The sequence below is a fragment of the Bidens hawaiensis genome, unplaced genomic scaffold, assembly GCF_021521415.1.
Source record: "Bidens hawaiensis isolate Kalapana, Puna unplaced genomic scaffold, B.hawaiensis_p1.1 tig00026593_1, whole genome shotgun sequence".
Classification (NCBI taxonomy): Eukaryota; Viridiplantae; Streptophyta; class Magnoliopsida; order Asterales; family Asteraceae; genus Bidens; species Bidens hawaiensis.
In genome coordinates, this window is record NW_027494269.1 from 121,503 (window position 1) to 143,653 (window position 22,151).

The following is a 22,151-nucleotide window of genomic DNA, read 5'->3' on the forward strand; positions in this document are numbered from 1 at the left end:
TGCTTTGAGTAATGATGTCATGAAACGTGGAATATATATAGCAGAAAGTCTACTCGGGCAAGTTCTTCGAAACAGTTGATTGCGACTTTGTAAGTAAGAATAAATTTACATGTGTATATGAAATGGATAAGATTAAAATATGAAAATGATCTTTGACCAATAAATGAACCACATGAATGAAATTAAATTAGACTTATAAAAAGAAGGATTAAACGTGTTTGAATATTTTCGAGAAAAATGTATATGAAATGGATATGTATGTATTCCACTTGTGTATTGATCGAAATTTCTTTCGGTTACGCTCTACGGATGTAACTAACTAAACTATAATTATCTATGCTCATAGAATACAAAAGAAAGTTTTGCAAATTCAGTTCTTGTAATAGATGTCTTTGAATGGACTAACGTTGACGTTGCCTGTATCCATTTTAAGAAAAGAAAGCAAATACGAGAAAATAATGCACAAAAATAAGTTGTATAATTAAAGTCATCTCTTGTAATTCAAACTTGAAGTAAATATGAGTAGTAAGTTTATGTATTATGTAGCTATAAAATACTTGTGTCTATACAAACATAACCGATAATAATTATTATCATATTTTTCAATACTTTACTTACCTATTTTAGTTTATATCGAACATATATATGTATAAAAGAACAGAAAAAATATCAAAATGTCCATTTTGACTTTTTTCTTCAATTTTATCCATAAAAACCGTCCGGTTTAAAAATATCTCTTTCGAAACCAGGCAGCCTGTGCAAATTTTTCCAACCAACTAGGGGCAAGCATGTGTGAGTGTTGCCTGCCTAAATAAATATCCCGGTATTATGTCTTCGCGGCCAAGATTTAAGAAATTAGGTAGCTCTGTGTATTTTTGAGAATGCCGGCGGCTATTGTTCTATCTCGGTTGATGGCACTTTTTTTTCTAAATTCCAGGGCTTGCAAATTTTTTATTTTAAAACTCGGCATTATTTTATATATATATAAAAAATAATTTTGAAATTATATTTCGTTCAATTTGTGATTTGCTCATTTCATATTGTCCAAATGAAAAGGTTTTCTCTTGATTACACTATGTGTATCCATGCATGTCACACAACGCCCAAACAACAAACCTAAAATATAGTCTCACTCTATAAGATGAGACCTTGGTATCTCACTAAATTAGTACTTCTACCCGGATTGAATAAGGTAAACAAGTTTGATTAATACTTGAACCCATGACAAACCAAGCCAATCCGAGCCCTAGCTCAAAATTTCAACTCGGGCTAAAATTTGAGCCGAGTTTTGTTAGCTTGTTAGACTTCGATCCGAGCTTGAGCTAGACTTGATTTGACTAATGGAATGGCCCTATTCAAAACAATTATTGTCGTACATATGATTTTTGTTTTTATTTATGTATGAGTTTTTATTTTTAGTCGTATTTGTTTATATGTGAGTTTCTCTTTTAAAGTCGCATGAGTTTGAGTTTCTATTTCTACTTTATGAGTTTCTATTTCTAGTTTAAAGTCGTGAAGTAAGAATAGTGTTTAACTAAAGTTGAGAATTGAGATCTCATATTTGACGATTCAAGAAGCTAATGTCATGGTAGGGACTCCCATGTTACTGGAAACAAAATAAGGCCACCATTGTTACAAATTCTTCTCTTAAAAAGCACAAATTAAAGTCGTACATTTCAAAAAGTCATTTCTTGTAATATGCAAACTTGAAGTAAATATGCGTAGTAAGTTAATTACGTTTTTTATTAAGGCTAATATCGAACATATACGAATAAAAATATCCACAAAAGTTTAGAAAATCTATAAACTTATGTATAAGTTATAGAAATGTACTTTCTCATTCACTTATCCGCATTTGTTCAATTTGTAATTAACTCATCCCATATCGTCCAAATGAAAAAGCTTCTCCTCTTGATTTCTCCTGTATATCCATGTCACACATCGCTCAAACAACAAACCAAAAAGATAGTTTCTCTCTATAAAGTGTGACATTGGCATCTCATGGATGATGGAAGTACGTACTATTTGAACCTATATTTGGAATTACTACTTGAACCCGAGATAAAGCAAGTCGAGCCGAGTTGGCTCAGTTTATATACAAGCCAAGCCCTAGCTTAAAATTTCAGCTCGGGTTGAAATTTACGCCAAGTTTAGCTATCTTGTTAGACTTTGAGCGAGCTAGACTTGGTTAGACCAGTAAACAGTACTACTTAAAACAAGTATTGTCGTACAAATGATTTTTGTTTGACTATGAGTTTCTATGTTAAAAGTCGCATTTGTTTATATATGAATTTCTATTTTAAAGTTGCACTTGTGAAGAAACACTAATTGACCCCGGGCAGATTACGGATAATCTGGGGGTTAAATAGATGTTTCCCACGAGGGGTTAGGTCCGGCAAAGATGGTTCTTCTGATGACCTGCAAAACAGACACCGTGAGCTCGTCACTGAGAAGGGGGGGTACCTCCTTGTGACCACCCTCCGGCGTGAGAATCAGACTAGATTGTTCTTGAATATAAGTGTATATTAAGAGATTGCTAGAGAAGATAAGATAATGAAATATCAGATAATGTAAGATAATGTAATGTCCATACCATTCCAAGGTGTTGGAGTATTTATAGCCGAAGGTAGGTTTCCAAGAAGGTACAGCCGGCTGAATAGCATTCCTGTTCTGCCGACTGTGGGCTACACACATGCCATGCTGGTAGTTGGTGGGTAGGCAGCGGCTGATAGTGACCAGGCCGGCTGTGTACTATTCTTTTCCACCAACTGCAGGCTATGCACGTGCTACGACAGGTTGGTGAGTAGGCAGCGGCTAATAGTGACAGGGGTTGGTGAGTAGGCAGCGGCTGATAGTGACCAGGCCGGCTGTGTACTATTCCTTTGTCACAGTGAGCTGTCGCTGCTTTGGTCAGACTTTTTGTCCATACCTCGTCAGGTACAGTACAAAAGGTCCTCCAGTAGCGTACGGACTGGCTCATTTGGGCGGGAGTATTCCCGGCTTTGGGCGGGAGTGTTCCCGGCTTGCTCACTCCTTCTTCAGGTGACATTACTGAATTATTTAAGAGTTAAGTGCCTTGTGCGTGTAGCCTTGCTGCGCGGGTAGCCTTCCCTGATGGCTAGTATCCGTTACTGCGGGAACAGGCGGAGTACGTCGACCATTGGGAGGCTTTTCCTGCGGGAACAGCTTGCGTACTGCGCGTAAGGACGTCACGTCTCTGAGCATGGTGGGTCCTGCGGATCCAGTTGGTTTCTGTGCAGACGTCTCTTCAAGGTGAGTCTTGCGAGTTTCGCCTTTGCGCAGACGTCCCTGTTGAAGGTGAGTCTTGCGGTTTCAACTGCGCAGACGTCCCTCTTTAAGGTGAGTCTTGCGGGTCCAACTGGGCTCTGCTGGGACCTACCTCTTCAAGTCCCCCCAGTCCAATGTTCTTCTCATGAATTGTTAATAAGTGAGGTGAACTTTTGGACTTAAGCAAAGGGTTTTGAAAAGGGGTTTAGTTTTAAGGTTTTCCATGGGGATTCTTCCCGCGGAAATCCTAATGTCACATGCAGAAATTCCCGACTTTTCTGCTTGATCTTTGGGTATGATGCGGGTAGGTCTGTAACCTCCTCGCAAGTCAGGAGCGTTGAGTTCCACTTGTGTAGATTCTCCATGAGGTTTTGGTAGTTTTGAACATAGTGATCAATTATGTTTAAACAACCAATTCCATCTTGGAGCTTCAAACAATCTAGTTCCCGACGTTCCCGCTATGCGGGGATGTTATTCCCGTTTCCGCAAGCATGGCCCAGAAGATCTTTCTTGGTTTCAATTCCCTGCGGAGTGCTAGGTATGTGAAGGGTTTCGCCTTGACACTGTACCCGCACTCGTCTTATAGTTACTTTACTTCCAAGGTATTCCTGGCTTCAATTCCCTGCGGGTGCTAAGTATGTGAAGGGTTTTGCCTTGACACTGTACCCGCACCCGTCTTATAGTTACTTGGTTGCCGAGGTATTCTTGGCTTCAATTCCCTGCAGGTGCTAAGTATGTGAAGGGTTTTGCCTTAACACTGTACTCGCACCTGTCTTATAGATACTTGGTTGCCAAGGTAAGGGGTATAGTCCCGCTTACTTTTGAATCTTTTTTTGAATCTTTTTGAATCTTTTTGAAATTTGAAGAGTTGGTGAAAGGATAAGAACAGTCCAAACTGTTGAAACGTCGTCCGACGGTTTCTTCTGACAGTGTCAGGACGTGCAGGAAGTTATGGCGACGTGACAGTATATGGTCATTCCAGACGCTTTTTCAGGCGCGTGGGCGTGAGTTTTCGGGCGCGTGGCCGCGAAGTTTACGGCACGCTTCCTGTCAACAGTTGTTGCCAGCTTGCATATTCCACGTGTCATAGTTTCATTGCACCTGCGCTTTCCTCTCTCTTCCGCATTAAATTCATCGCATTCATTGCGATGAGTATATAAAGGGAGGAGAGGATGCATCTCAACTCACAGTTTCACCTCTCTTCTTCTTCTAAACGATTTCCGGCGAATACTCTAACTTTTCCGTCGAGCATTCTCCTGAAATCGTTCTTTACATTCAAAACATGTCTTCTCATGATCTTGAAGTTACTGCTGAAGAGTCGGACGTGTATTCCGAGAACCCGACGTCCACTTCTGATAGGGACGATAAGAGTACTGCTGGCAAGTGCCAGTGTGCTCTTCCCGTCAACCAGTATCAGTACATCGTCAGGAAGTTCATGCTCGAGCCTTTCGAGCCTGAGTTTCCTGAGCCACACCAGACGGTGTACGATGCCCCCAAGGGCAAAATAGGGGTGTATGCTGCATTCTTCATCTATGGGAATCTCAGGTTCCCATTGACGAAGTTTGTGTACCGTGTTTTGGAGAGACACGGTGTACATCTGACGGAGGTACACCCAATGGCGATCGCCAAGATTCGCCATTTTGAATGGGTGTGCCTCATGTCGACCGCCTGATGACCTTCTATTCCTGGAGGTGCATCCAGGGGTGGTATACCTTGGTCACTCGGATCAAGGGTTTGAAGATCTGCGCTACCGAGCGCAGTCTTCGGTCTTGGAAGCGGGAGTTCTTCTATATCTCCGCTCGCGTTGTCCCCATAGCGATGACGTTCAAGAACGGGAGAGCTCTCCCGAACCTTCACGCCTTCAACTATGAGGAGGCGGAATGGTTCTCCAAGATTTCCCGGGTCCAGTCTCCGGTTTACCGCTTTGCGGAGTCCGGGATGGTGATGCTCGGGATGAGCCGGGTGTGGAAAGATGCTGGGGCGGAGGCGCCACAGGTTCCCATCGTCCTTGAATACGGTTTGAACTCTATCCCTTACGGTATGCTTTATCTTCTTTGCTGATTTAAAGTTTTCTTCTAACTGTTTCTCTTTTTGTTTCAGAGGGAAACGACCTACAATCGCTCCTGCATCCGCGGGAAGCTGGTGGTCCCGCTCGGATGGGTACCCGTGCTCTTGATGAGAACGAGTTGCCCATCTTGGAGCAAACGGCGGATCGGTTTGTGGAGGTCTACCCACCGGGCCACCCGATTCTGAGCGCCACGCGGCCAGGTAAGGAGTTATTTAACCCTCACCCTGTCAATGCTCAAACCTCTGCTAGAATTCCTCTAATTTTGTCATCTTCTGATGTGGAATCCCCAGATGGTCCTTTCTTCACGCGGAAGAAGAAGGCTGCTGGCGGGAAGGGTAAGGCGAAGGTTGCCTCTACTGCCGATCAGGGGAATCGGTCAGAGTCAGAGACCGAGAGTGAAGAGGTGGCGGGGAACCCTGGTGGTGACGAGACCACTGTTCCGGAGGTTGAGACAGCTGTCACCTCCGGGCAGCCTAGTACGACGGTGAGTGGCGTGAAGAGGCCGGCTCCATCGGGTTCGTCCCCGCCTATCTGAACCTTCAAGCTGAAGAGAACTCGTAAGTATAATTTTCATTTACTTTAACTGCATATCCTTCCGCCATTATATTTAACTATCTTGTCTTCATGCAGGCGTGGATGCAACTGCATTCCAGGGTGGAGCGGGGAGGAGCACCTCTGGACCCATGACGGTAGGTTTGGTCAACCTACCCGAGGCGATGACCCAGGCGACTGCGCCTGCTTCAAGTGTTGGTTCAGTTGCTCACTCAGTTGAGGCAACTGTTCCAACTGTAACATCATCCCCGACGGCTGTCAGTGCGATCTTCACGGAATCCTTCACTGAGCCGGCGGTGATATTTTCTACGGGTTCTTCCACAGCGGCGGCCACGGTTGTGAGTTCACCTCCAGTGAGTTCACCTCCGATGGTCTCTACCGCAGTGGCTTCGACCGTGCCTCCGGCGCCGGCGACTACCTCGTCCCCAGCCGGTTCAGCAGGTATGTTCGGGGCTTCAAGCCAATCTCTGCCTCCTTCCCATCTGCCTGACCTCTTGGATGGATATCCGTTAGGTTCGGGGGATGGGTTTGGCGGCTACCGGCCTACTGTCGACCCTACAGGTGCGTAGGGTTATTTTGGCCTTTATATATATATTTTTGTTTTTTATCATCTTTTCCTAACTGCTTTTTGTTTTTGCAGTGTCGGATTCGAATGAGGTGTTTGTTCCGCGGTGGAACATCCGCCGGGGAACCACCCTTCGGACGGCTGTGGATTGTTTCGAGTGGGCGCGCCACGCCGCCCCCAGTGGTGCACCGGGAGAAGCTATGTCCAGCTACCAAGAGGGTAGGCTGACAAACGAGCTTCGAATTCTCCTTGCCCGGATGCAGCCGCGCGTCGAGCTGCTTTGTCGTGAAAACGACAAGTTAAAGGCGGCTCGTATCCAAGAAGTAGCTCAGGCGCGGGCTATCCGGGAGGAGAACAGGAGACTCTCCGCCATTGCTGCGGAGAAGGAGAAGGCCTTCAAGGCCCTCGAGGTTGAAGTTCAGGCCCGTCTCGAGGCCCGTTCCAAGGCTACCCAAGCTGTTAATGAACAGCTTCGGTTGGCTAAGGAAACTGCACGGAACGCAACTGAGAGGGCCACCAAGGCTGAAGCTGTTGCTGAGCCTCTACGCACTGAGAATGAGGAGCTCAAAGCCAAATTAGAGAGGCTCCAGCAGGCTCATGATGCCTTGGCCATGGAAGATGCCAAGAAGCTCCAAGAGATCTTGGACCAGAGGGGGGTGCTTGACCACACTGAGCGTAAGCTAAAGGGCGTCGAAGAGGCTGCAGCCAAAGATGTGTTGCTTGCCAACCTTACAAAGAACGAAGCCGAACGCGCCCGTAATGAAGCTCAAGCTGCCCTCCAGGAGGCTCTGGTTACCAAGGAATGGCTTCTACGAGAAGCGTTGTCGCAAGTATGCATAGCTTCATAATATCTTTACGTTTTTCTTTGTACTTAGAAAAGGTTTTGATACTTGTATTTTTGTTTTGTAGGTTGTGCATCGGGTCTTCACGGACACATCATATGACGATGCCATGAGCGCAGCCCTCAACGCTTCTCATGAGGATGGGGAAAAGGCTGGCTTCCTGCTTGGTCTAGGGTTCGTTGAGAAGGGTATCCCGCCTTCCAACTTCCCTTTATATGATGTGGATACTGAAGCTGTATATAACCAAGCAGTGAACCAGTATGCCGCCTTCCCGCACCCGGTAGTGGAGAAGGTGAACGAAGTTGCTACTGCTGATGATGGGCTAACCATTCTCAAGACCTTCCTTGAACCGCCACAGCCAACTGATGGTGCGGGTACAAGTGGGTTTGGAGGGAGTGGCCCTGAAGCTTGATCTTTTAAATCCTTTCCCACTGTTAGGATAGATTTACGTCTTTGCATTGATTTATATTCTTGTAGGCGGGTAGATACACGGCCATTCTTGTAATAGTTGAATTTTTATGGAATATAAATCTTTTGTGCGGGTAGGACCGTCACTCTTGCTTTATAAACGTTATACGACTTGCTCATGCATATTATAGTTTAATTTGGCACTTGTTTTGCCGCATAAACAATATATGATTCGCTTGTGCATACTTTAGTTTAACTTAGCAATTTCTTAAGTACTTTGGATAAGTTAACCTTTCAACGTGGCAGATAATAGGTTAAAGTTTTGCTTCCTCTTTCGTGATTGTGCGGGTAAGACCGTCACTTTCACTTAGTAGGATGGCTAAACTTTACCTATATCTGACCTACGTGGAGGTTTTCCTCATTTTTTCCTTAAGAGATTTCTAAGTGTTCTGAATAAGTTAACCTTTCGACGCGCGGTTGTCAATAGGTTAATGTTCAGTTTCCTCTATCATGATTGTGTGGGTAAGACCGTCACTTGCATTTAGTAGGATGACCAAACTTTACCTATGACTGACCTGCGTGAAGGTTTTCCTCATCTTTTCCTTAGAAATTCTTGCCGTTTTTTGTGTTTATGCGGGTTTTGCCGCCTTCCACACGCAACGACTTCTTTTCACACTTATTTATGCGGTGAATACCGGCATCAGTGTTTTGGATAAGTTAACCGTTCGACGCGCGGTTGTCAATAGGTTAACGTTCAGTTTCCTCTATGATGATTGTGCGGGTAGGACCGGCACTTTCATTTAGTGGGATGACCGAACTTCACCTATGACTGACCTGCGTGAAGGTTTGCCGTTTTTTGTGTTTATGCGGGTTTTGCCGCCTTCCACACGCAACGACTTCTTCACACTTATTTATGCGGTGAAGACCGGTATATCAGTGTTTTGAATAAATTAACCGTTCGACCCGCGGTTGTCAATAGGTTAGTTCGGTTTCCTCTATCATGATTTGTGCGGGTAGGACCGGCACTTTCATTTAGTGGGATGACCCAAGTTTACCTATAACTGACATGCGTGAAGGTTTGCCGTTTTTTGTGTTTATGTGGGTTTTGCCGCCTTCCACACGCAACGACTTACTTCCCCACTTATGTATGCGGTGAAGACCGGCATATCAGTGTGGAAAGTTCATAAGTATAAATGTAAGATTATCAGCGTCAATGTGATAAGGAGAATCATTTCCATTAGAAGTGGCTCTGGGCCTTTTCTTTTACAAGTTTGGAATTGATCTATATGCACTGTGTAATTGAGCTCTCTTCCATGTTGTTTGGATGGGAGTGCCATCGAGCCGATATGCACTTGGTTCGGAATCTCGTTGTTTACGCAGTATGTAGTCTCCAACATTGTAGCTGTAGTTTCGTGTTTTTCCCAACTGGGGTTCTACACGCGTTGGCCTGCTCAGCATCCTTTACGCCACGAGGTGTGCGAGTTCTCCATATCTGACGAATGTCTCGATGATGTCTTTCAAGTCTATGCATTCGTCGGTGTTGTGGCCTTTTGTCCTGTGGAAGTCTCAGAATTTGCTCTGATCAGCGTTGTGACGCTCTCGGATTATTGGAGCCTTTGGCCATGGGAGCCTCTCGGTATCGAAAATCTCGGTGACGCTTTTGGTGAGCGGCGTCCACCGGGGGTTCTGGTTCGACGACTGCCTGTTGTCCTTTCCGCCTAACCGAGGGTGCGAGCCGGATGAGGTGTCGAAGTTTACCCTTGACTGCCAAATACCTAGCTTCCTCTTTTTGTTTAGTCGGGAGGTAAGGACGTTATTTCTCTTGTTTTCTGGGTGTAGAGGTTTGTGCTTTGGGGAAGATCTCTACCCAGTTGCTTTTCCGTTTCCGCGAAGCGTTTAGCTGCTGTCATGATGGCATCCCATGTGGATGGCATGCCATCTTTACCCGTTAAGGTGCGGATGAGCTCTGGGTCTTTCGCGCCCTAGATGAAAGCAACGCGAACAAGATCTTCGCTAATACTGCCCAGACTTAGCTTCTTTGAGTTGAAGCGCGTGATGAAGTCTAGTAAAGACTCATCTTCCTCTCGGATGCAGTTGAGGATTGTCCATTGCTCTTCAGTGTACTTTCCTTGTTGACTGAAGTGTTGGCTGAACTTCTGTTGGAAGTCTGCCCAATCGTAGATGTGGTGGACCGGTAGACGGTCGAACCACGCTCTGGCTACTCCAACCAACGTCATCTGGAACATATAACACCACGTGGGTTCCGTCCAGTTGCTGACGGTTGCCCCCGCTATGAATCTGTTCAAATGATCGTCTGGGTCGGATATACCATCATAGGTGCCGATGTTGGACATCTGTTTGGCACTTCTTGGGGCGATTGCTTCCGCAATGTCCCTTGCAAACTTGGAGGTTCCCGCATTTGCAGCGGTTGGTCTGAAGGTTTTAGATAAGTCACGTGGGTTTCCAACCGCGTTTTTTGGTTTGAAGGTTTCTCCAAAATTCCTTCTTGGTTGGAAGTCCGTTTCCTTACGCTTCCCTTTCGCCTTATGGCGAGGGTTTACGTCGGTGTCGGATTCATCCGAATCATCGTCCCAGTACTCGCACTCATTGCTCATGTTGAGCTGTTGTCGAGTGCTTCCGAATTCGTCAGCCTGTTGGAGTGAACGTAAGCGTTCATCCAACTCAGCTTGGAATTCCCTTTGACGTTTTTCCGCCCACGCTTTAACTTGTTCAAGTGTTTGGCGGGGGGGCCTCGTCTGTTGTCTTTCCACCTGGGTATCAATGAATCCAGGGGAGGATTGTTTACTGCACTTGCCCCGGCTCGGGTAACCGGGGTAGTGTTCGTAAAATTTACTGCACTTGCCCCGGCTTGGGTAACCGGGGTAGTGTTCGTAAAATGTGTGTATTCGCCGGTGTTCCCCCCAGTAGCTGGGGTTGTGGTTACCGGGGTTTCTTGGTTACTCCCTGGCCTGGGGACCGGAGTAACGTTAACCATCTTTTCGGAGGTTTTGAGAAAACTGAGAGAATTAGTTCTAGCTTTTATGCACGGATGACGCCAATGAAGAAACACTAATTGACCCCGGGCAGATTACGGATAATCTGGGGGTTAAATAGATGTTTCCCACGAGGGGTTAGGTCCGGCAAAGATGGTTCTTCTGATGACCTGCAAAACAGACACCGTGAGCTCGTCACTGAGAAGGGGGGGGTACCTCCTTGTGACCACCCTCCGGCGTGAGAATCAGACTAGATTGCTCTTGAATATAAGTGTATATTAAGAGATTGCTAGAGAAGATAAGATAATGAGATATCAGATAATGTAAGATAATGTAATGTCCATACCATTCCAAGGTGTTGGAGTATTTATAGCCGAATGTAGGTTTCCAAGAAGGTACAGCCGGCTGAATAGTATTCCTGTTCTGCCAACTGTGGGCTACGCACATGCCATGCTGGTAGTTGGTGGGTAGGCAGCGGCTGATACTGACCAGGCCGGCTGTGTACTATTCTTTTCCACCAACTGCAGGCTATGCACGTGCTACGACAGGTTGGTGAGTAGGCAGCGGCTAATAGTGACAGGGGTTGGTGAGTAGGCAGCGGCTGATAGTGACCAGGCCGGTTGTGTACTATTCCTTTGTCACAGTGAGCTGTCGCTGCTTTGGTCAGACCTTTTGTCCATACCTCGTCAGGTACAGTACAAAAGGTCCTCCAGTAGCGTACGGACTGGCTCATTTGGTCGGGAGTATTCCCGGCTTTGGGCGGGAGTGTTCCCGGCTTGCTCACTCCTTCTTCAGGTGACATTACTGAATTATTTAAGAGTTAAGTGCCTTGTGCGTGTAGCCTTGCTGCGCGGGTAGCCTTCCCTGATGGCTAGTATCCGTTACTGCGGGAACAGGCGGAGTACGTCGACCATTGGGAGGCTTTTCCTGCGGGAACAGCTTGCGTACTGCGCGTAAGGACGTCACGTCTCTGAGCATGGTGGGTCCTGCGGATCCAGTTGGTTTCTGCGCAGACGTCTCTTCAAGGTGAGTCTTGCGAGTTTAGCCTTTGCTCAGACGTCCCTGTTGAAGGTGAGTCTTGCGGTTTCAACTGCGCAGACGTCCCTCTTTAAGGTGAGTCTTGCGGGTCCAACTGGGCTCTGCTGGGACCTACCTCTTCACTTATAGTCGCAGCTGCTTATATATGACCTTTTATTTTAAAGTCATAGTTGTTTATACATGAGCTTCTATTTCTATGTATTGGTGCAAATGAGCCGAGCTGCTCGCGAGCTACTCGAGATTGGCTCGTTAAAAAGCTCGTTCGAGCCGAGCTTTATCGAGCCCGAGCCCGAGCTCAAGCCTAAAAATAAGCTCGTTTAATAAACGAGCTCGAGCTTTACTTATCGAGCTCGAGCCAGCTCACGAGCCTAAACTAGCCTGCCATTTGTATAATTTTTTAAATTTATAATAATTATTAATTAATAAATATAATGTTATGAAAAAATTAAAAAATATAACTAAATAATATATATTCTTTTATACATAAACTTATAATAGAAAAAAATATATAAATTATTATATTTATATAAAAAGACTAATTTATAAATAGTAAACGAGCCGAGCCGAGCTGAGCTCGAGCTTCAAAATCCATTCACGAGCCGACCTCGAGCTTTGAAAATAGAGCTCGAAACGAGCCGAGCTCAAGCTCGAGCTCTGTGTAAGTTAAACGAGCCGAGCTCTAGCCTAGTCGAGCTCGGGCTCGACTCAGCTCGTTTGCACTCCTATTTCTATGTTAAAGTCATGGAGTTAGAATAGGGATTAACTAAAGTTGAGATCTCCCGTATTTGACGATTCAAGAAGCTAATTAGAGTCATGGTAGGGACTCCCATATTATTACTAGAAACAAACTAAAACACACCATTGTTTTAAGTTTTTCTCTTAAAACAGCTATATTAATTAACAGTGGCGGACCCAGGATTTTTCGACAATGGGGTCCCATTATTTTCGGCGTTCAAATTTTTTTGGCCGGTCACTGTTTGGGTTGTGTCGGGGCGGGGCGGGTCGAGAAACATAATAGAAAATAATATCATTATAATATAAACACAAAATACGATGTTATTCGAAACAATAAGAGAAAACATTACAAATTCTGTTTGTGTGAAGTTTCTTAGTAACATCTGGGCTATATTATTCAAAACAGTAGAATTAACTTATGTTTTTCTTTCATAAAACAACTCAATTCAACAAAAGTCTAGTGGTCAAAGCAAGTTTCGACGCAAACAAAATTAAAACTTAGCAAGAAGAATCGTTTTGACCCGAGCCAAATTGAAACATTCTTATAATGAGCCGTTTTGCACGATCTAAACCATGTTACTCTTCTCAAACCATAATCCATAGCACGGCTCTTCTCTAAATCTATATATGTATGTATGTATATGTGTGTGTGTGTATATATATATATATATCTTCAAACCCTTTTCCATTCTTTTCAATAATTCTTGCATAATTAACCCTAAAATTCAAGTTTTTAACATAACAAATCACAATCTAACAATAATATACAACATAGAATTACCAATCTAAGTATGTGATTGCATAAAATCAATCAATTGGACATTTTTATTTTATTGAGTAGTTTTTAGCCCTAAAATTACCTAAGAGTTGAGGCAAAATCAGAAGGAGTGCCGAGAGGGTGGCTGGTAGCAGAGAAGCGCGGGCAGCGAGCAGGGGTTGGGCAGGTGGCGGTCCTAAGGACTGAGGAGGATTGAGCAACGTTGAGGAGGGGTTGAGAATTGAGAAGCAGCTTTTGTTTCTGGTCTGATGTTACAAACTAAAAAAACCTAATTACTATATTGATCATATATATTGCTTATTTGACTAAAAAATAGCAAAAAAAATAGAGTAAAATCAGTTTACAAGAGTCTCGAACCTGGGACCTTTCACTCCAAAAATAGGTTTCATTCCAACCAGAGTGGATATGCAATATGTTTATGGGGTCCAAATGTTAATTTATATGGGGTCCTTCAAAAATTTTCTATATCGCTTCTAAATAAATTTTAAAAAACATTGGTGTCCCGGGACCCCGACGGCTACTATGTTGGTCCGCCCCTGTTGATTAATATATATTTATTATTATAAAAATCTTTTTAACACCACCACTACTCCCGTAAACCTTAGTGGCCTCGTTGTGTGAGGAAAACAAGCTTCAAAACTAGAGTTGTGAAAGAGAATGGAGATAAAATATAATAATTGTAAGGGGTTTTTGAGACTTTTTATCACTACACCGCTTTTACAGAATTCTTCATCGCTAACTGAGACGTCGTGTATTAGCAAACACCATTATATGCTTAGTTACCATTTACCACTATACATGATCTAATATCTTTTTATTAGTGGCATCAGAAATTATAGGTAGTGTTATCCTTGCTTTACTAATTATTAGTTAATGAAATTGGTAAGAAGAATAAAATAATATCTCAAAAAGAATCTTAGAAAATCCAACCCCAAAATAACTTATACACACACATAAAGATAAATGAGTCATTACAAAACCAGAAATGTGATATCTCCCAACGAACGGTTTTAACACCCGATTTTCATATACATTTAGTAAACATGAGAACTCATTACTGAAAAACTCACTGGACAATTTAGTAAACATGAGAACTCATTACTGAAAAACTCACTGGACAATCGGTCTTTAAGAGGTTATGACAGAAAACAAGAATAGAATTGAAATTCCTACTAAACACCTAGAGGAAGCACACTTTGGGTTGTTGTAGGTTAAAACATATGGCACATCTTAATTGTGAGCTAAGGAAGAAACACCCCGCCCACCCTTACAAAAATAATATTCATCAACGTGGCATGTAAAATGATAAATAGCATCATCGTTTTTTCTTATATATATTTACAACTCAAGTTCATAAAATTCAAGAAAATAAAGTCGAATTTCAAATATCTTAAATCACAAGTCATATTGAGATCAATCCTTATCATCAATTAAATATTAACCTATTCGGCGTTATTAAATAAGTATTAGTTATTCATGAAATCTATAGTTAGATATTGAAAGAATCTCTTTAAATTATGAAATAAATAAATAGGCAAGTTAAGTCTAGCATGAGCGCGTGCTATGAGTAGCACAACCATTTGACACTTGTGCTTGACACAATTATAGTGTTTGATTCAACTATCGGAAACAAGACATGGTATATCATCATCATCATCGTACTCAGTATATCCCACCAATAGCAAAGCTATAGTAGGGTCTGAGGAGGGTAAGATGTAGACAGCCTTACCTCTACCCCATAAGGATAAAGAGGCTGCTTCCGGTGAGACCCCCGGCTCGAAAACAAGACCTGGTATATGATTGATAAAAAACTTATGTGGGTTGAAGTACGAATACAATATTAAGTGATACTCGTCCAATTACCTGAAACATGCATGCTTATTTACCTGAATCATACTCAAAGCATTCATTTCCATTTTCTATATTATCTTGTGTTGTTGGGTAATAGAGTAATTCACTTAGTTTTTATATTTCAAATTTTCCCTTGTGTGAAAAAATTATATACATATCAAAACTAGAAATGTGCATGAAATTCCAATTGACAAATTATAAAAATCTAACAAATATGGGAGTTTTACAATCGGGTATGACAGATTTTTATTTTTGTTTTGTTTATAATTCGACTAATATACATTTTTTGTGTGAACTGGTACTTGCCGAATCTATGGGTTAATCCTATTTATCTCCAAATTTTGGTATCGTGGTGAGTACATGCTATCTTATGGAGATATGTTCAATTGTTGTTTATGGACTATAATTTGCTGTAAGTATAAATTTTTTAATGCAGTTTTTTTTTATATTTGCAGAAGTTTTGTTTGTCTTCTTTTATATCTTGATCACATATTGACAAGTATCTAAAAAAAAGAAAGACTTCAAATAATATCTGATTGCAAGTAAAATAGGCTTTATTAGGTTATTAGCCTCGTTTAAACTTGCCCTATTAAGTTTTTAAAAAGGTCATCTAGAACACAGTCCGATTATTTTTCCCTGTTATATACACTAATATAACTACGTTATATATTATTAACTCTCGTGTCCTAGTGTTAGGTCCACCATTTTATAATTTGTACCATCATTTTCCTTTCAGTTTTTGTTTTTATTCACTAATAGAGTCATGGGGTTTGTTATTCGTGTTTGATTTGAACTGTTAATCAATAATTTAAACCCTTAATTGTGGTCGTTTGGCCCCCCATTAGTGCTTAGCATCTGGACAACATATTCAACATCATAAAGCTACATTTAGTCATAAAATTTGATTTGAGTTGAACGGTATCTTTTTAAAAGGCTAAGATTGCTGTTAGGGCCCACTTCCAATGTTTTTGCAACAAGCAATGTAAGAACATCCGCAACAGACATCATTTTCTGAGGTCTGGATGAGGTGTTACTGCAGCAAACATCACAAACTTCACCGTTGTAGAGCTAAGTTTGCCTTGAGAAGTTTGTTGCAACAAACTTGCAGCAAACAGATGATGTGGTAATCTCCCTCACGTACACACGTACATATATTATATATATACACATTTAATATTATTTAATGGAATTTGTGTAGGTTTGTTGTGGAAGAAAGTTGTTTTTTTATAAAAAGTTTGAAATGTGATGTGGCTATGATGTGGCAGTTTGTGTTAGTTTGTTGTTATAGTCTTCTAGATGCTCTAAGTTTTAAGTTGTAGAATTGAGAAAACATGTCATGTAGGTAGGTTAAATGTGACATTTTTTTTAAAGTCACCTAATTGTTCACACGACAACAAAATAAGTATGTTTTTGGTTGTCATACATGACCTATGTTTGTTTAGCCCGTTTAAATTAAATAGGTCGACCCACGTACCCCATATGTTAAAACCCTCCAACCCGTTTATCATGTTTACATCATGAAGTTGGGTTAAATGGATCGTGTTCGGCTGCATGATTTTAAATGGTTAGCTTATTAACTTAGACTTAAACTTCCAGTTCCATTTCACGGTTGTGATAGTCCATGTATCAGTATATTTTCATTCATCTGCTTGCACACTTTGTACGTGTTTTAAAACTTAAACCTCATGGCGGAAGTTATTGGCATTAAAGGTGAAAAACGAGCTCACTCGAGCCCCCTAAGTTCTAGTTGAGCTCATTTGACTTGTGTCTTGATAGACCTTGAGCTCAGCTCATTTGTTATTTATCAGGTTGAGAAACAAATATGTAGGCGAGAAAAAAGAACAAGTCCAAATCAATTCATCGATGCCTCTATTCTCATTCAGCTTGCTAAAGTACAAGTATACAACTACCCAACCGATCAACTGTTATTTAGTTGTTAAGAGTTAAGACTCACACAATAGACCCTAGAAATTATAACAGTTATGAAGAAGCGTGAATCGACTTACTTGTATTCGATCTACGTTCCTCGGGTATGAGTGTGCTATATCACCGATGGTTTTCCGAGACACGAGTTCTTCCACCTACAAAACGAACAGGACCGTGAGCTTACCCCTCAGAAAAAGACAGAGGGGTCCTCTTTGGGGTAACCCTCCGGTGTGAGAATAAGATATTGTAGGAGAAGATAAGAATGTGAAAATGAGTAAGGACTTAGAATATATTTTCTTGCCTGACATCAACTGTGGAGGTGGTGTGGTATTTATAGTATTAGGGTTTCCAATGATTGGGCTCAGACCCAATTAGGGCCTTTTTGGCCTCCTCATATTGCTTCGCGCCACGTGTACTTAGGACACCTAGTGCTTTTTCATTGATTATTCTCTGACCAAGGTATTTCACCTGACCCATGTGCCATCACGTGGTAGCACATGGGCTTTGCTGAGTTGTCCACCCTTCATTGGCAGCTGTCAACATCAGCATATTCTTTATTCCTTAAAAGATACCTTCTGGAAGGTTGTCTGATGAGCACAATCATGGTTGTCCTTATCCTGATTTGGATAAGGACGTGGTTGGTTGTGTGCATATGTGATATGCGCCTATCCTGGGGATGCGCGAGGTCTTCTCTTTATTCTCACGCGCAGATGTTTCATGCGCAGATGTGATATGCGTGAGCATGTGATATGCGTAAGCATATGTAATATGCGTGAGCATATGTGATATGCGCCACGCGCAGATGTGATATGCGTGAGCATATGTGACGCGTGAGCATATGTGATGCGTGAGCATATGTGATATGCGTGAGCATATGTGATGCGTGAGCATATGTGATATGCGTGAGCATATGTGATATGCGTGACCATATGTGATATGCGCCACGCGCATAGGTTTTGGCTTTGTGTCTTCATGACATCCTGATTTCAAGCCTTTTGTCTATATCTTGTGGGTTGACCCCGCCCCGCTCGATGTTAAGGCGGGTGCATACCCCTTTAAGCCCCCCCAGTCTAATGTGTGTCTTGTCTCGCGCGAGCGAGGTAAGATAGATATTAGACTTAATAGTTTGCTCTTTTTTAACAGGGTTTGTCTTTTCTTTTTCATTTCTCATATGTGCGTTGCGCGAAATTATATCCCTTTGGTTAAAACGAATCGTCAATGCACGTGGTTGGTTGGTGCTGACATGCATCATTGATGGAGACGTTACGTGTCAGACCTTTCGCAGTGCTCGAGGTGCATCAGAGATGGAGACGTTATGTGTCAGACCTTTCGCATGCTCGAGGTGCTACAGTTGCCTTTCACGTCTCCTCATACAGTGTCAGGAACACGTGTCGCGCTTATGTTGGCCTACGCCTGCGCGTGGGGGCGCGTGAGCGTAGATCTGATTATTACTTGTTTCTCTCTCTCCCCTGGGCCTATAAAACCAAACCTTTTGAATGGTTTTTTCTTCATCTCCATTGTCATTTTCAGAGCTCTTGCTTCTTCAATTTACATTCCGACTAAGAGCTTTCGTCTTTGTCCCTGAATTCCGTCCTTACAGTGACCAAATTGTTCGATTTGCAATTGTATGTCTGATAACCCAGACACCACAATTTCCCCTAGTAAACGCCGTGTAAAATCAGTGGTTATGTCTACTTTAAAGAAGACCGGCAAGGGTAAACGGGTTGCCGAGGCCTCGTCGGAGGAGGGAGGGAAAAGCAAGGCAGTGAAGAGATGGGATGAGATTCCCTGCAAGTTGAAACAATCTGACTTTGATAATCTCGTCGCCTCTCAGGGTTTTCTCCCTGAGTACGGTTGTCTGCTCCCGGCGACCGGGCAAACGGCGGCAGATCCTCCCGCCGGCTATATCTCTTTATACTCTCATTTTTTCACCCACTGTAATCTTCGTCTTCCGATGACGAGGTTTATAGGTGCGCTCCTCCAGTTTTACGGGATTCACATATCTCAAGTTCATCCCTGTGGATTAGTGCGCATGACTCATTTTGAGTTCATGTGCAAAGCTCAGCGCGAGGAGCCCACCCCTCGGCGCTTTCAATATTTTTATAAGCCAAAAATTCAAGATTCTTGGTTCTCATTCACACCGCGCAGTCAGAAGGTTAAGTGCTGCACTGTTTCATTCAAAAGCCTTCATGACTGGGCTGAAAAATTCTTTTATATCAAGGCTGGTGTGATTCCCATCCGCATGACTATGCGCGCGATTACTTCCGTGCCCGCGGATGATGACGTTCTTAAGAATCCATCTGGCGCGTGGGTTAAGAAGTTATCTGCTGAACCATCCCTCGCTAGGAAAATTTGCGAGGAAGCGTTGGTGGGGGTTGACATGAGCAAGAGGTGGACTGACAGCGCGACTGAGCCTGTCATCCATGTTGATGGCTTATGTGGGTTGTTTGTTCATTGCATTAATTCTGCGCGAGTATAATTCGTTTTGCTGATATCACTTGTCTTGTTTTATGCAGTAAGCAAGGAATACATCCACGCCGCCTATGACGAGCATACGGAAGGTGGCTCTGTCGCGCTGAGCGCTGGGGAAATTGCTTTCCCTGATCGCTTCGATGATATATTCATCCCTGTCGATTTAGAATTTTGCTTTGACAGCGATGCGCCTGGTAAGCCTTTGTATTTGTGCTTAGGCCCTTAGAATACCAAATTTGGTTTTAACATTTCTGTTGCGCGTATTGTAGATGCGCTCGCTAATTATGAATTGGAGCTTGTGGAAGAGGAAGTAGAGGAGGAAGAAGCTGAAGCGCCGCAACTCAAGCGCAAGGCTAAAGACAAAACTGGCGCAGGGGCCAGTAAAAAACAGAAAAAAAATGATGCCTCTGTTGCCCAGAATCTTCCTCCTACTCAAGCGAAGGGACTTGAGAAAACCAAGGGTTTTACATCCAAGTTTTCCTCGTCTTCTTTGCCTCAATGTGTGGGCAGTCCTCCAGTCCACACGAGGTATGGTGCTGCCACATCATCTCTGCGCGCGGCGGACAAGGGAAGCGGTGTTGCGCCTGCTGTTTCGTCTTCTCCAACAGGTATACTTTGTTTATATTTTGTGGCTTTATGAGCGTGATTCCGATAGAGTTATTAATGAAGCTTTGTTCACTCAAATGTTTGTAGAGCCGGCAACGTTGGTGGCTCAACCTCAGGCGCAGCAAGGTGCCAAGGCTATGCCGAAGGTTGTCTTGAAGTCCTCTGTTTTGCCCTCAAAAAGGGGGAAAATGGACTTCATGGCGATGCTTAATTCGCGGACTGCGGTGCGCCAAGGTATTTATTGCGCTTTGATTGTCTGATTTTTTCCTTTAGTTCAAGTCATGAATCACTTCTCTTTGTTGGTTTTTTCATAGGCATTATAGCTGGCACACAAGCTGCTGGTGGTACCACTAGCGCTGGCGCCGCTAGTACTGCTCCTGCTCCCACAAGTACTGAATCTCCCCTCATTGGGATCACTAAGGAGCAGGAGACTATTTTTCGCGCTACTCTAACAGCGTCAAGACCTCCCTCACCTCCTCCTGCGCGCAGCCCTCCTCGTGAGACTATTTTTGATTCTTCCAAGTCGCAGGAGAAGAGACATGTTCCAGAGGATGATGAGGAGGTTAACTCTGAAGGTTCTGATGGTGGCCGCGCAAGCCCTATAGCGCCACGAGATTTTGTGGCGCAGCCCTTTTCTCATGGGGCAGGCAGGAGCTCATCAGCTGGCGCTAATTGGGATCACTAACGTTGGTGGCTCAACCTCAGGCGCAGCAAGGTGCCAAGGCTATGCCGAAGGTTGTCTTGAAGTCCTCTGTTTTGCCCTCAAAAAGGGGGAAAATGGACTTCATGGCGATGCTTAATTCGCGGACTGCGGTGCGCCAAGGTATTTATTGCGCTTTGATTGTCTGATTTTTTCCTTTAGTTCAAGTCATGAATCACTTCTCTTTGTTGGTTTTTTCATAGGCATTATAGCTGGCACACAAGCTGCTGGTGGTACCACTAGCGCTGGCGCCGCTAGTACTGCTCCTGCTCCCACAAGTACTGAATCTCCCCTCATTGGGATCACTAAGGAGCAGGAGACTATTTTTCGCGCTACTCTAACAGCGTCAAGACCTCCCTCACCTCCTCCTGCGCGCAGCCCTCCTCGTGAGACTATTTTTGATTCTTCCAAGTCGCAGGAGAAGAGACATGTTCCAGAGGATGATGAGGAGGTTAACTCTGAAGGTTCTGATGGTGGCCGCGCAAGCCCTATAGCGCCACGAGATTTTGTGGCGCAGCCCTTTTCTCATGGGGCAGGCAGGAGCTCATCAGCTGGCGCTAATCTTTCTGCCGGTTCTCCTCAGGTATAAGTTTACTTTGCTCCGCTGCGCAGACTTCCAAATTAGTGTTTTGATAACTAAAACGTTTCTTTGCGTTGCTTTGTGTTTGCAGGAAGCCGATCACATATACCGCCCGAGCTGGAATATCACTGAAGAGAGCTCATTCCAATCTATGGGCGTATGTGAAGACTTCTGGGCTCACTCTGTTCCTCCGACTGAAAGGAGATTTCAAGAGGACCGCGCTCGCGTGGACTTGCTTAATGACCACCTTTTTGCTGGGTCTGCGTTCTTTGCTGCCTCCCAAGAGCTTCGCAATGATTATATAAAAGTGTGTGATGCCCTTGTGGAGGCCAAGCAAGAGGCTAAGGTTTCTGCTTGGAATCTTTCTGATGCCCGAGAGAGGGCTGAGAAACTCCAAGCAGAACTTAGCGAGAACCGGGCAAGTGCCAACGCTGCTTTTGTGAAGCGCGGGCTTGAGCTGCAAGCGGCAGAGGCAGATGCGGCCAAGTACGCGCGTCGAGCGCGTGACTTGGAGTTGGAAGCAGAGGCGCGTGACCAAACTATTGCGCAGGCTAATACTAACAAATCTTTATTGAAGAGTGAGGTTGCGCGCCTGAAGAAAGAGCTCGATGCTGCGCGAGCGGAAAAGAATGAAGCCTTGGCGGTAGCAGCGTCTGACAAAGAAGAGCTAAAACAAGCCAAGGAAACTGTTGAGTTGTTAAACTCTCAGATTCCTGCTCTTGAGACGTCTGTTTCTTCCCTCGCGCAGG

General features: G+C 43.7%; 1 protein-coding gene across 1 annotated transcript in view; it reads left to right on the forward strand.

The window, feature by feature from the left end:
- The first annotated feature begins 1,141 nt into the window (after nt 1–1,141).
- LOC143573597 (ATP-dependent DNA helicase 2 subunit KU80-like) overlaps nt 1,142–22,151 on the forward strand; it is a 28,054-nt gene continuing 7,044 nt past the window's right edge. Inside the window, exon 1 of the mRNA XM_077058435.1 lies at nt 1,142–1,192. Coding sequence (XP_076914550.1) covers nt 1,142–1,192 — 51 coding nt within the window. The remainder of the gene's footprint in view (nt 1,193–22,151) is intronic.